The sequence below is a fragment of the Protopterus annectens genome, chromosome 3.part0 (genome assembly GCF_019279795.1).
Source record: "Protopterus annectens isolate FY-2018-M chromosome 3.part0, PAN1.0, whole genome shotgun sequence".
In the NCBI taxonomy this organism is placed as follows: Eukaryota; Metazoa; Chordata; order Ceratodontiformes; family Protopteridae; genus Protopterus; species Protopterus annectens.
The window spans coordinates 752,190,170-752,205,235 of NC_056731.1; the positions used below are offsets into that span (position 1 = coordinate 752,190,170).

At 39.8% G+C, this 15,066-nt stretch overlaps 1 protein-coding gene across 1 annotated transcript; it reads right to left on the reverse strand.

Annotated features, from left to right (window-relative positions):
* Positions 1-255: 255 nt before the first annotated feature.
* Positions 256-8,322, reverse strand: LOC122796924 (extensin-2-like). Its single transcript, XM_044065691.1, has 2 exons — positions 8,232-8,322; positions 256-2,516 (listed from the first exon to the last, which is right to left on the reverse strand). Exons 1-2 carry the CDS (start codon positions 8,320-8,322, stop codon positions 256-258), a joined length of 2,352 nt encoding a protein of 783 aa, XP_043921626.1.
* Positions 8,323-15,066: the final 6,744 nt, after the last annotated feature.

Here is a 15,066-nt window from a genome sequence, read left to right on the forward strand (position 1 = left end):
AGGTGTAGGAATGGTATAAGTATAAGGTGTAGGAATGGTATAAGTATAAGGTGTAGGAATGGTATAAGTATAAGGTGTAGGAATGGTATAAGTATAAGGTGTAAGGATGGTATAAGGTGTAGGAATGGTATAAGTATAAGGTGTAGGAATGGTATAAGTATAAGGTGTAGGAATGGTATAAGGATAAGGTGTAGGAATGGTATAAGTATAAGGTGTAGGAATGGTATAAGGATAAGGTGTAGGAATGGTATAATTTTAACGTGTAGGAATGGTATAAGTATAAAGTGTAGGAATGGTATAAGTATAAGGTGTAGGAATGGTATAAGTATAAGGTGTAGGAATGGTATAAGGATAAGGTGTAGGAATGGTATAAGGATAAGGTGTAGGAATGGTATAAGTATAAGGTGTAGGAATGGTATAAGTATAAGGTGTAGGAATGGTATAAGTATAAGGTGTAGGAATGGTATAAGTATAAGGTGTAGGAATGGTATAAGTATAAGGTGTAGGAATGGTATAAGTATAAGGTGTAGGAATGGTATAAGGATAAGGTGTAGGAATGGTATAAGTATAAGGTGTAGGAATGGTATAAGGATAAGGTGTAGGAATGGTATAAGTATAAAGTGTAGGAATGGTATAAGTATAAGGTGTAGGAATGGTATAAGGATAAGGTGTAGGAATGGTATAAGTATAAGGTGTAGGAATGGTATAAGGATAAGGTGTAGGAATGGTATAAGGATAAGGTGTAGGAATGGTATAAGTATAAGGTGTAGGAATGGTATAAGTATAAGGTGTAGGAATGGTATAAGTATAAGGTGTAGGAATGGTATAAGTATAAGGTGTAGGAATGGTATAAGTATAATGTGTAGGAATGGTATAAGTATAACGTGTAGGAATGGTATAAGGATAAGGTGTAGGAATGGTATAAGTATAAGGTGTAGGAATGGTATAAGGATAAGGTGTAGGAATGGTATAAGTATAAGGTGTAGGAATGGTATAAGTATAAGGTGTAGGAATGGTATAAGGATAAGGTGTAGGAATGGTATAAGTATAAGGTGTAGGAATGGTATAAGGATAAGGTGTAGGAATGGTATAAGTATAAGGTGTAGGAATGGTATAAGTATAAGGTGTAGGAATGGTATAAGGATAAGGTGTAGGAATGGTATAAGTATAAGGTGTAGGAATGGTATAAGTATAAGGTGTAGGAATGGTATAAGTATAAGGTGTAGGAATGGTATAAGTATAAGGTGTAGGAATGGTATAAGTATAAGGTGTAGGAATGGTATAAGGATAAGGTGTAGGAATGGTATAAGTATAAGGTGTAGGAATGGTATAAGTATAAGGTGTAGGAATGGTATAAGTATAAGGTGTAGGAATGGTATAAGTATAAGGTGTAGGAATGGTATAAGGATAAGGTGTAGGAATGGTATAAGGATAAGGTGTAGGAATGGTATAAGTATAAAGTGTAGGAATGGTATTAGTATAAGGTGTGGGAATGGTATAAGTATAAGGTGTAGGAATGGTATAAGTATAAGGTGTAGGAATGGTATAAGGATAAGGTGTAGGAATGGTATAAGTATAAGGTGTAGGAATGGTATAAGTATAAGGTGTAGGAATGGTATAATGTGTAGGAATGGTATAAGTATAAGGTGTAGGAATGGTATAAGTATAAGGTGTAGGAATGGTATAAGGATAAGGTGTAGGAATGGTATAAGGATAAGGTGTAGGAATGGTATAAGTATAAGGTGTAGGAATGGTATAAGGATAAGGTGTAGGAATGGTATAAGTATAAGGTGTAGGAATGGTATAAGGATAAGGTGTAGGAATGGTATAAGGATAAGGTGTAGGAATGGTATAAGTATAAGGTGTAGGAATGGTATAAGTATAAGGTGTAGGAATGGTATAAGGATAAGGTGTAGGAATGGTATAAGTATAAGGTGTAGGAATGGTATAAGTATAAGGTGTAGGAATGGTATAAGGATAAGGTGTAGGAATGGTATAAGTATAAGGTGTAGGAATGGTATAAGTATAAGGTGTAGGAATGGTATAAGTATAAGGTGTAGGAATGGTATAAGGATAAGGTGTAGGAATGGTATAAGTATAAGGTGTAGGAATGGTATAAGTATAAGGTGTAGGAATGGTATAAGTATAAGGTGTAGGAATGGTATAAGTATAAAGTGTAGGAATGGTATAAGGATAAGGTGTAGGAATGGTATAAGTATAAGGTGTAGGAATGGTATAAGTATAAGGTGTAGGAATGGTATAAGTATAAAGTGTAGGAATGGTATAAGGATAAGGTGTAGGAATGGTATAAGTATAAAGTGTAGGAATGGTATAAGTATAAGGTGTAGGAATGGTATAAGGATAAGGTGTAGGAATGGTATAAGTATAAAGTGTAGGAATGGTATAAGGATAAGGTGTAGGAATGGTATAAGTATAAGGTGTAGGAATGGTATAAGTATAAGGTGTAGGAATGGTATAAGGATAAGGTGTAGGAATGGTATAAGTATAAGGTGTAACTATAAGGTGTAGGAATGGTATAAGGATAAGGTGTAGGAATGGTATAAGGATAAGGTGTAGGAATGGTATAAGTATAAAGTGTAGGAATGGTATAAGGATAAGGTGTAGGAATGGTATAAGGATAAGGTGTAGGAATGGTATAAGTATAAAGTGTAGGAATGGTATAAGTATAAAGTGTAGGAACGGTATAAGGATAAGGTGCAGGAATGGTATAAGGATAAGGTGTAGGAATGGTATAAGTATAAAGTGTAGGAATGGTATAAGGATAAAGTGTAGGAATGGTATAAGGATAAGGTGTAGGAATGGTATAAGTATAAGGTGTAGGAATGGTATAAGTATAAGGTGTAGGAATGGTATAAGGATAAGGTGTAGGAATGGTATAAATATAAGATGTAGGAATGGTATAAGTATAAGGTGTAGGAATGATATAAGTATAAAGTGTAGGAATGGTATAAGTATAAGGTGTAGGAATTGTATAAGGATAAGGTGTAGGAATGGTATAAGGATAAGGTGTAGGAATGGTATAAGTATAAAGTGTAGGAATGGTATAAGGATAAGGTGTAGGAATGGTATAAGGATAAGGTGTAGGAATGGTATAAGTATAAAGTGTAGGAATGGTATAAGGATAAGGTGTAGGAATGGTATAAGGATAAGGTGTAGTAATGGTATAAGTATAAAGTGTAGGAATGGTATAAGGATAAGGTGTAGGAATGGTATAAGGATAAGGTGTAGGGATGGTATAAGTATAAGGTGTAGGAATGGTATACATATAAGGTGTAGGAATGGTATAACTATAAGGTGTAGGAATGGTATAAGGATAAGGTGTAGGAATGGTATAAATATAAGGTATAGGAGTGGTATAAGGATAAGGTGTAGGAATGGTATAAGTATAAGATGTAGGAATGGTATAAGTATAATGTGTAGGAATGGTATAAGGATAAGGTGTAGGAATGGTATAAGTATAAGGTCTATGATTGTTTTATGTGAATTCATTCTTTATGTAGCCTCTCATATTGTACCTGTTTACATAACACACAGTTATAGGTTCATAGGTGTATACTAGGTTAATCACCACTAGGATGCTTATAAGCCTGGCTGTGCAACTCAAATGTGACCCGCAAAAGTGATTTATATAGGGGGTGATTTATCTACCGTCTCTCTCACTCAGAGACACAGACATCAGACCAGGGTGAATTTTCAGTCACAAATCCATTGGGCCAAGTTGCTCTTAGTGTTAAGGAGGAACTCAGTTTCACATGGATTGGGAGACTGCACCACAGATTGTAAATTCTCTGAGAAACGTATCTGCCACTCCAACATATTCTATTTATGCTGCAAGCAAAACTGAAGTCTTTTCATCTAGTAGTGCTGATGCTGTTTGTTGTATGGATGTGCAAAATGTTCATCATAACAGGTTCCAAGGATGCCTTGTATGCCACACAAGGATCACCTCACAGAAGTCCCTATGATACTGAATAAACTGACAGGGCTTTCAGGCGATCAGCATAGGACATTGTTTTTACTCTCTGTATCTTTTTCATAAGGAACCTTTGTGGACATTCCATTTGCTGCATGTGTCTGGGCAGGTACATACCAAAGGGGGCATTATACTCTATGATGTGTCTGATCACGACCGAATAAATTGGTACAATAACCTCTCTGGACCTAGATGACATGTCTTTACTTATAAGTTGAACAGCACAGAAGGATTTTCTAACTACCTTGCGCACATGTTGGTTGAAGGGTAGGTTACTATCTCCATGAGCTCCCAAATCCTTGACTTGTGAATCAACTTTTAGGGTGTTTTATTGATGACCTAGTTAACCGGGGTGGCCTACTTGACAAACAGTATTGTAGTGTGCTTCTTGGCATTGGGTTTTAAGCCATGGCTTTGGCATGAAGCTTTTGTGTGTATCAGGCCTTCCTGAAGGTTGTTCTCATCTTGTATATATACACACTTACACATACATGTTCATTAAAATAATGGGATCATGGAAACTACAAAGCCAATTAGTCTAGAATCATAGTATCATTGAAACTACAAAGCCAATTAGTCTAAACACTAGGCATACCTTGCCAAATACACACCTTCAGGCTTCACCTTCATTCTTAAGGTGGGTGAGACCATTTAGTCCCACTATAAACTAGAGGGTACCAATTAAGTCATGTACATTTCAACTGCGTGAGAATAAGGTGTTGCATTGTTTACCTTGTAGGAGAACTCTACCTTCCAACATGAGTTATTTGTTGATGTAGCATGAGGTTTCTGGTTCTAGTGTTAACTGCACTATAAGATTTACTGAGGAAAAGGAAGTCAAGGATAGGAGGATCTCTAATGGCGTGGTAAACAAGGTACAAATCTCCCCTCAGGAGTCTACAGAACATTGAGTACAGGGACGAGGCTTCCAACCTTTCTTGGTAACTAATGTTTTTTGGTTTTAGAGATCTTTTTTCATTGGGAGTCTTTAAAGACTTTTGAGTTTTCTAATATTTGTAGTGAGATATACACCAAAGGGAGTATTGTATTTTATAATGTGTCTGATTAGAGCTGAATGGAGGGGAATAATCACATCTTTGGATCTAGATGAAGAACCCTTTGCAATTAGTTGCAGCAAAAAGGATTTACAGACAACAATTGGTGCACGATGATCAAAGGACAGCGAAATATCTATCCATATTGACCGGGTCTCTGACCACTTTTTTGTTAGACAATGGGGTTTTAACAGTGTGAGCTGTAGTAAGTTTTTGCCTCTTGAAGGGTGCAGTACTACATTTCTTTTGGTGTTCAGACACAGCCCATTTTCCAAATACCAGGTGTTAACATATAACCTCGTTGTGAATTGAATTTACATATTCAAGGCTTTTGACAATTACACCCAGTCTGCAATCATCAGGAAATTTGGTTAACCAGAGGTCATGGTTGTCATTTTTGAGGTCAGAGAAATAGGTGCTAAACAGGACAGGACCCATTACAGTTTTCTGGGGAATACCACTGGCTAACTTGAATCTGTTTGAAGAGGCACCATCTATATGTACAATATGTACTTGCATCTGTAAGCCAATTGGCTTTCCAGTTTATCACATATGGATCAATGTTTAAAGCTGATAGCATCTTATCAGTTCCATCACACTGTGTTATTAAAAGCCTTGACATGATCAGGATAAGCAGTATGTACAGCACGACCACTGTTTATCACCTGAGTGACAATCTCAAAGAAATTCACAAGATTCATCAGGCACAATCTACCCTTAATAAAGCCAAATTGTTGTGGGGCAAGCTTAATGAGGTTTCTGATATCATAATAAGATTAGATCTGATGTTGTCTTTCCATCTGCCTCAACTATTGGGTAGTTTAGATCTGACTCAGTCCAAATTTGGCAACCTTTAGACTCTTGGATGCAAGGCTCAGGCTCCTCCATTTTACCCATAACCCCCTATGTCTTCACAGATTCTCAGATCTCATTTACAGCTAGTAAGATCCTTTAGATCCTTTTGATAAAGAGTAATCTAATGGGTTAGCTAAAAGTAATTTAAATGTATTTCTCTCATCCTTAGTAGTAGTTTTTCTCCTGTTATGACTTCTCCAACAGCTTTTTCCTTGTACTGTTTTACCCCACCCTTCCCTTCTCTCTACTCTCAAAAAACAAACAAAAAATGTAGAAGAGATAATAATTATGTTATATATCAAATTACTTTCTTTGTTTATATTAGGGACTGTTATGCTCTAGTGGTTTGTTGTAGTTGTTGTTGTCAATATTTAATAAGGGCCTTTCTGGTTAGTTTTAAGAGTGGGATCTAGTGTGCTTGTTACTGTCTCTTCTTCTATTTTTTTTTAACCTCTGGCATGTTGGACTGCCCCAAAATGTCTGACAAGGCTTCAGAGTTCAAAAGTGCAGTGTGTGTTGCCAAGTGATTCCTTCCCAGGATCCTCATTCTCAGTGCATTTAATGTCTGGAGGCAGCTCATCTTGATGAGGATTGCTCCCCCTGCTCTTCCTTTGAGCCTAGGTCTCTTTATGATTGCTGCACTAAGTTAGTGTTGAAGGGTCTTCTCCATGTCACAGTGTAATAATCTAGTTCAGATTCCACATCCATTAAAGAAATCAGGGGCAAGTCCAAAAAGGTTAAAGATAAAAACAAAGAGAAAGAAAAGCTAAAGGGGGGAAAAGAACACGGATAAACAAAATGACAAATCCAGGAAGAGATATCTCAGCTTTTCAGGAGCTTTGGGTCAGGCTGCTAAAATTCCAAGACAATCAGATCTGGTTCCCCTTTCAGGCTTGAATAGGATCCAGTCTCATCCTCCTCCTCCAAGGTCCTATCCAAAGCCAACCAGCCCCCGGCACTGATTGCCTTTCTTTGAGGAACAATCCCCTCATGATCTTACAGGCACCCATTGGTGACTTCTTCCTTCAGGTCCATATGATCATTGATGAGCCTTTCAGAATCCAGCATTGACAGTATGACAAGGAACTTCTTGAGGACCCAGATCCAGCTGGGATTTTTCCAGCATCTTCAGCTCTGGGAGCATCAGGTCCATCCATGACCACCCTCATTCTTATTTCTCCTTCTGCAGTCCAACTTTCAGATCCAGTTGCTCTGGAGCTGAGTGTTCCTAGGTGATGCCCCTGTATGAGCCAGTAGCATGGTTAGGTTTGACTCTGACAGTATCCCTTACCCACTTGACTCTGATACCATCAGATCTTGAGAAGTCTCAGAGCCAAGATGTCAGTGTAAATGCACAGAGGTCTAGATCAACTCAGAGATTATTGAATCTTCCTTCCACTAAAGACATCAGTTTGGACAGCTCGGTTCCAGTGTTGGCCTCAGAGATGAGTTGAATCAATTGTTAAGGGATTTTTCAATCCCAGGGTCCCTCCTCAGGTGTGGTTTTAGTTTCAACTTTCAAGGCTTTTGAGAGTGTTTTCTTAGGACACACTTGGCTCTGTCTCTGTCCCCTTTGGTTTCAGCAGCTCCAGCTTCACTTTATTCTGTTTGACAAGGATGGTCAGCTCCATTATGTCTTGAGGAAACTCATGAAGAATTTCTCCTTAAATTTTGAGCCTTCCCTAGAGCCCCCCACTTTGGAAGGACATAGGAAGCATTTCTGCAAGAGGAGGCATCTGGATTATCCCCAGGAGACCCTCCCTAATGTTACTGATTCTAAGCAAGGGGAGGACTCCCCATGATCACACTTGAAAGACATCTTCTTTGGAGACATACTGGAATTATTGCAACAACAAGGGGGATGGTCCACCGATGCATGTTCCCAGGAGGAATTAGTATTGCTAGAGGCAACTAACCTGTCTACTTCCTGGGTGGTCACACAGGCTGACAAGCTCATTGAGTTGATGTTGCAGTGGGCATTACAGGAGCTGGACATAGAAGAACCCATAGTATGAAAACCTGATAATATTTTGGTTTGTCAGAGCTGCAGACACCAGTGGAGCAAGGGACCCACTGTAGATGCCATCATAGTCATGGTAGCCACCAAGAAAGTTCTATCTGAAGAGAGCTCATCTGTCTATCTCCTAACATGGAGTCTAGGGCTTTTGATAGGTTTGGAAAGTGGATTTATGCTTCAGCAATGTTTACTTTACATGCATTGAACTATTTGGCTCAAAGAAACAGGTTGCAGAGAAGCTTGACTAAGGAACTGTCCAAGTCTGTCATGAGTGTCTTGCCTGTGGAGTCCTGCAAGACTATGGACTCACAGTTGGCCATCCTGTAGTCCATTTGTAATGTGTCCAGGCAGTTTTTATTGAAGGCAGCTGAGCGCACTTCTAGAGCAGCAGACACAGGCATTGCTCTATATCAACATGCCAGGATGCAACTCTGTAATTTTGCAGAGAGCTTCAAGATGTCTTTTTTGAATTCTTGTCTTGAGGACTCCACTCTGGGTCCAAATTTACAGAAACACTCACCAGAAGTAAATAAGATGGCAAACCTGTCTGCAGGGGGTATCCACTTTTCCACCTGCCAAAGGACTTCTCTCAGAAGCAAAAGGGTGGCAACAGACTGTGGTTCTGCATTTCACAGGTCTTTTCTCATGAAACATTTGGAGAAAGACTTCCCTGAGGCAGGGGGGGACCAGCTTCAATGGACATCACTTCTGTGGCAAAGGTGGCCCACAGAATCAAGATTTCAAGGCACTTTTGCCAACAAACCCTTCCAGTACTCCTGAAATGTGGCCCAAATGCTGCACTCTGGAGGCAGACAGGGGTGTTTGTCTTTTCACCCCAAAGAATGGAAAGCCATTACATAAAATTCTTGTGTGCAGAGAATCATAACCAGAGGCTACATAATTCCCTTTGTTCACCACCTCAAAACAAAGAAAACTTCCTGATGTTTCACCCAGTCAGAGGAAGGCAGCAGCTTTGGAAGTTTTAAAGCTGGTAGAGAAATAAATTATCCAGGAGGTCCCACCTGGCCAGCAAGGATTCAGTCTACTCGAGGTTCTTTTTGGTTCTGTAGAAAAATGGGGATGTCTAACTCATTCTGGACATCAGTCAACTAAACCAGTTCATAAGACAGACAACATTCCTGATGGTCATGGTTCAGTCCATTTTGCCTCTCTTGAGGAAGCACGACTGAATGTGCTCAGTGGACCTATAGGACACCTAATACCACATGAATGTAGCATGGCAGTCCAAAAGGTTCCTCTACTTTTGTCTATGAGCCAGTCACATTCATTTCAGGGCACTGACTTTTGGTCTCACCACAACCCCCCTCCCCCGGGAGTGTTCACCAAATGCATGGCACTGTTTGCAATACATTTCAGGCTGCAGAGGTTTCAGGTGTTCCCATACCTAGACAACTGGCTTATAACTGCTTCCATGAGGCCTCTATTTGTTCAACCTAGGAACCGTTTACTCCAGTTATGTCACCACTTGGGAAACACAGTCAATATGAAGAAATCCAAGCTCCATTTCAGATGATAAGAGTTTATTGGATGCCACGTGCATACCACCTCACAAATTGTCAAACTCAAAGATTCCTGTGTCTTTACCCTGCATCAACAAGCATCTGAAGTTCTATCTCATCTAAAATCCCCAGTAAAATCCATTCTTCATCTCTTGAGTTCAGTGGCAGCTTTAATAACTCTGGTTCCCTCATGTCAGGTTTTACATGAGAGTGTTGTAGTGGACCCACTCAGTCCAGTTGCCCATGCTGTCTCAACCCATGCAGTTTCCAATCACCCTAATGAGAATCTGCAGACAGCATATTCTCTGGTGGTTAACTCACCCACTTGTTCTTCTAGGTTTTCCCTCTATTATTCTATCTCCAGTGGCCACAGTTACAATTGATGCTTCCCTCCTGGGGTGGGGGTGGGGGTGGGGGAGGAGGGCATTTTATAGGGAAGACACATAAACATCACCAGAGGCCAAGATTTACATCATTGTACTGGAGATGAGGGTAGTCCTCTTGGCATTGAAGGCCTTTCAGAAATCTCTCCCCAGGGCTGTGATTGTGATTTAGATGGACAATATATTAGTAGTCTGGCACTTTAACACGCAAGGGGTAACCCGATCATATCCATTGTATTGGGAGGTCAGAAAGGTGTGGCAGTGGGCAATGTCTTCCCAACATTATCTTGTGGCAAAGCATTTTAGCAGACAAACTGAGCAGGTCCATTCTTCTGCCTCATGAATGGCCTCTCAATCAATCAGTGGATACTGAGATCTTCAGCTGCTGGGGCCAGCCTTGCTGCAATCTTTTTGCTACCCCATGCATCACCAAGTGCAGCAGATACTTTGCCCTGATCCCTAAGGAAGGAGAGTCTATAAGGGATGCTTTTATCAACACTTGCCTCCCAAGTCTCCTGTATGTATTTCAGCCCAGTTCTTTCATATCAAAGTTCCTTCAGAAAGTGATATGGTGCAAGGCAAATGTGATCCTCCACTCCCCTTTTTGGCTTTGACAGATATTGCTCCCTTTTCTTTGGACTCATTTAATACACCCTGTCTGGGTGGTGGAATCCTTTCCGGACCTGGTCTCTCACCCATCCCTCCAGCCTCACCTGGACGTCAAAGCCTTAAAAGGGACTACTTGGTTTCTCCACTTCCAATGATGGCTGAAAATTCTAAGCTTCCTTCCTCAGTGCTCCATATTCTGTATTTGCCCCAAAAAACAGCTCTAGATAAGTCTAAAAAAGTAAGTGGAAAAGGTTATCCATATGCACCCTATACAAGCATGTTAATAGCTGCATAGCAATAGCTGATCTCCTAGGAAGAAATAAAGAACTTACTCAAAAAGCAAGCTACCCTGGTGGAATCACAACATCTCAAGGCTGTATAACAAAAGGAAGAAATGGCAAAAATTAGGAGGTGTTGCACCCAGCAGTGCAAAAGTACTCTCATCAAACTAAGCAAAAACTCAGAGGACAAATAAAGTCTACCAAAGCCAAATTGTAGGCAAATTTGGCCTTTCAGACCAAGGACAACCACAAGGCATTCTTTAGCTATGCCTGCAACCTCAAAGACAATACACAATTGCATGCAGAACTCATTGTTAATGGAGCCACCTATACTGAACCAGAAGATATAGAAAGCCTACTGAAAGATACATTCAGGTCTTTTATTCCTCTCTCCACCTCAACCTCCCCTCAGGATGTGCCATCAAATATAACTCCTCCTACTATCACTAAAAAATTGGTTGTCAATGCTTTTTCTCTATGGTCAAGAACACTGCATCGATGGGCCCAGAGAATATCCCAGGATGCCTTCTAAGCAGAATGAAACTTTACTAATGATTGGTCCTGGGGCTGCTTTTTGGCATAATTGGCTGCTTTGGGTGGGCGGTTGGCATAATGCTTATAGTATTTGCCTTACAAAAATAAGGTGCAGGATTTGATTCTCACATGGGTAATTGGCTAGTCTTAAAATGACCCACAAGGGCAGTTAGTCTAGTACGAACCTATGAACCAATCAGACCTTCTGGAATTGTTTTTTAACCATAGCTTCCAAACAGGCTTTGTGCCTCACGAATGGAGAACAGCAACAGACATCCCGCTGCACAAAGGTGGGCCATTATAGCTCTCACTCATCTCATATGCAAAGCCATGGAAATAATTATCATGGAAAAGATGGATAATGGCATAGGAAATCTCCAGGCACTAGACCCAACCCAATTTGGTTTCATCAAGGGCAGGTCATTCCTACTCAAACTGGTGGACTTCTGTGAGAAGGTCACCAAAGCAATGGATGAGGATAAAATGGTTCATGCCATCTACCTTAACCTGACCAAGGCATTTGACACAATACCCCACTCAGGTATTGTTGATAAACTCAAGAGGTTAGGCATAAACCCTATGTCACCCAGTGGAGAGTCAGCTGGCATACATACTGGGTCCAAGAAGTTATAACTGGGGAGTCCACCTCTGCAAAGAGGCCAGTCACAAGCAGAATCCCTAAGGGACTGGTCCTGGGGCTGCTTTTCGGCATTTACTTCTCTGAGGTCAAGGCCAATGTCAAGAGCCTCTAGATGGCCAAATTTTCAGACAATTTCAAATTAAGAGCAGTCATATGAACCCCCAACAACACTAATGTTCTCCAGGAAGGGCCGACACAGACAAATAACTTGTGTCAGAGCCATGAACTAAAACTATATGGAAAGAAATGCATAGTAGCATTTTTTGAGAAGCCATCCACCCTTGGTACCTATCATACTGACAACACACTCCTAAGAGTCAACCCAATAGTCAGGGACTTGGGGACACAAATAGACAGTAATCTAGCCTTTGACCATCATGTGTCTACAGTAGTGAGGACATCATTAAATATTGTGCAACTTATAGACAAAGGTATGGCATCTAGGTACAAGGAGGTCATTGTTTCACTATATTCAGCATTCATCAGACCCATTATTGAGTACAATGCTCCCTATGGTATGTACCTAACCAGGCATATCCAACAACTGGAATTTCCACAGAGGTTCTTAACTAAAAAATACAAGGTGTAAGTAACATATCCTATGCAGACCACCTCAAAGCCCTATCCCTGTATTCTGTCTCCTGCAGGTTGTTGATGGGAGATCTATGCTGGGCATAAAAGGCATTATTGGACCCTACCCTGATGGACCTCCTGCATATCTGCAAAACAAACAGCACCAGAATTACCCATTCTAAAGATTTAAACATTTTCTGTGATATAAATAGGACCTGCTGGAGACATAGGTATACATCCCAGAGACCACTCTTTATATGGAGTGGGCTCACCATCCATGTGAAGCAGTATTACTTTCTTACCCAATGTAAGTTTGTCTTGGACAATTAGATGATGAACAGAAAATGCATCCCTGATTAAGCACCTATGTCTCTAATGGACACAGACAGTCTGTAAATGGTTCATTTTTCAGGCCCCTTCTTGAAAATGTCTCATCTCTCAAGCTTCTGCTTACACTTATCAAGGGTACCAGAATTTGTTAGAGATTTGGGATACATGGCTAGGTTTTAAAAGGCCATAATGGTTATTAGGGTCTATATTATGTTATTGAATACTTACAACATCAAACGTTATATGGTCGACACCATATATGTTCGAAGTTGCAAGTATTCGAAAATTAAAGTGGAAATCTCTGGAACAAAAGATGGCTGCTGTTCTATAAACACTGCTACTGCATAGCTCTCCAAAACTTATTGATTAATAATCAACCTAGAAGGAAGACCTGCGCCTTTTCAAAATAAATACTCTGAGTGAACAACTACAATTAACCTCCAGATACCCTAAGAAGGAGAGATTAAAATAGAAGAAGCTTTAATTACACAAGGATTGCAGAGGATTAACTGGATCTGAGAAACAAAGGAAGGGAACCGTGTGCTCAGAGCTTACTGCAAATCCACCTTCAACTTGAGACGTTTTATCATCACCAAATGTTCAAAGAAGATAAAAAAAAAAATGGACTTCACAACAACAAAAACCAAACTCTCTGAGTTACTATTACTGGAAAAAGATTTAAATGCTAAAAAACAGAAAACAGCAAGACAACAAGATGCTGCAAAATCTAGGACAATAAATAAAACAGATCAAATGGCAAACATGGATGATTTAAAAATAGCTTTACTACCTATTCAAGAGGCAATTAAAGACCTGTCTATTCAACTGCAGACTTTTGGATCTTCCATTAATCAAATCTTGCAAAGAATGGATAACTCTGAAACCAAACTAGTGGAAAATGAGGAAAAATTAGCCTTACTATCCAAAAAATCGGAATCCCATGAAGCAGACATACAAACCATGCAGGCAAAAATCATAGACCTCGAGGCAAGATCCAGAAGAAATAATATAATCATAAGAGGCATGCCGGAAAATATACAGCATAATGATCTGATCCATTCCATAACTGATGTGTTTGCAGCACTTCTAAATGACCAAAAAACAGCACACCAAATAGTAATTGAGAGAGCGCACAGAGCCCTGAGAGAAACACAAACCACTGATACACCAAGACCAATATACGTCAAGTTGCTGAACTTCCAAGATGTTAACAAAATATTAACAAGCACAAAGAAACATGGGGGGGTCTATACTATGGAATAATAACAGAATCTTCCTAACCCAAGACCTGCCTCTTCAAGTCAGACAAGCTAGACAGCTGCTATCCCCTTACTGTAAGTTTCTGATAGATAGAAAACAAAAATTTCAAATGAAATACCCAAATTCTCTAATATTCTATGTAGAGGGGATCAAATACAAAGTCGCTAACAGAAAAGAAGCAAAATCTAACTTTTTGAAGGTTTTCAAGAAAGTTCCCGACCTGGTCAGCTGAGTGCACCCTCCGATGGACCTGGCATGGCTTCCAAATGCTGTTTCATATCGTGAAAACAGTCGAGGACTTACTTTTCCCTGAATTTACCTTGTCCAGTTTCAAGGCCCCACTTTTACAGTGGCGCGAACTGAAATCTTGCTATGCGAGTTACGTGAACCTCGCTAAGAAAACTACACCATCGAGGACTGTCCAGCGTTCCCATGCGAGGAACTGTAAACTGATTTCCGGCTTTTGAGGGCTCTCTGAGGAGGTGGCACTCCCGGAAGTCCGAAAACATAGAATCAATCCCCCGTCGAGAAGCTAAGCAACCAGCTTAGCTACGTTGAAGAACATAAAAACTGAAGAAACTGTAAATAAAAGAAAAAATCATTGCAGTTATTCAGGTAGTCAACATTACAACTAGCAGACATGCTTTCTAATCCTTTCATATAGACTCCCTCTAAACAAAGTGACTCGTACAATAAATCACTTACACATGAAACAATTCAAGCTACTCACAAACATACAAGACCAGACACCAAACCTCCTTCAGTGCTAAATGTATCAGATGCATCAATTATATTACCCCTTCATTCCAATAAGCAAATAATGGTAAAAAATTCTGAGGTAATTCGCTGTTGGTAACCAAAACACCATTTACAGTGGATTTCTTCAATACTATCATTGTGGCAAATGTATAAGCCAATACATTGTTTTTAAGCATAAAGGTGCCAAGTAATCAAAACACTTACAAAACAATTTTGAAACAATACCGGCACTTCATATACATTTAAACTCTCCAAA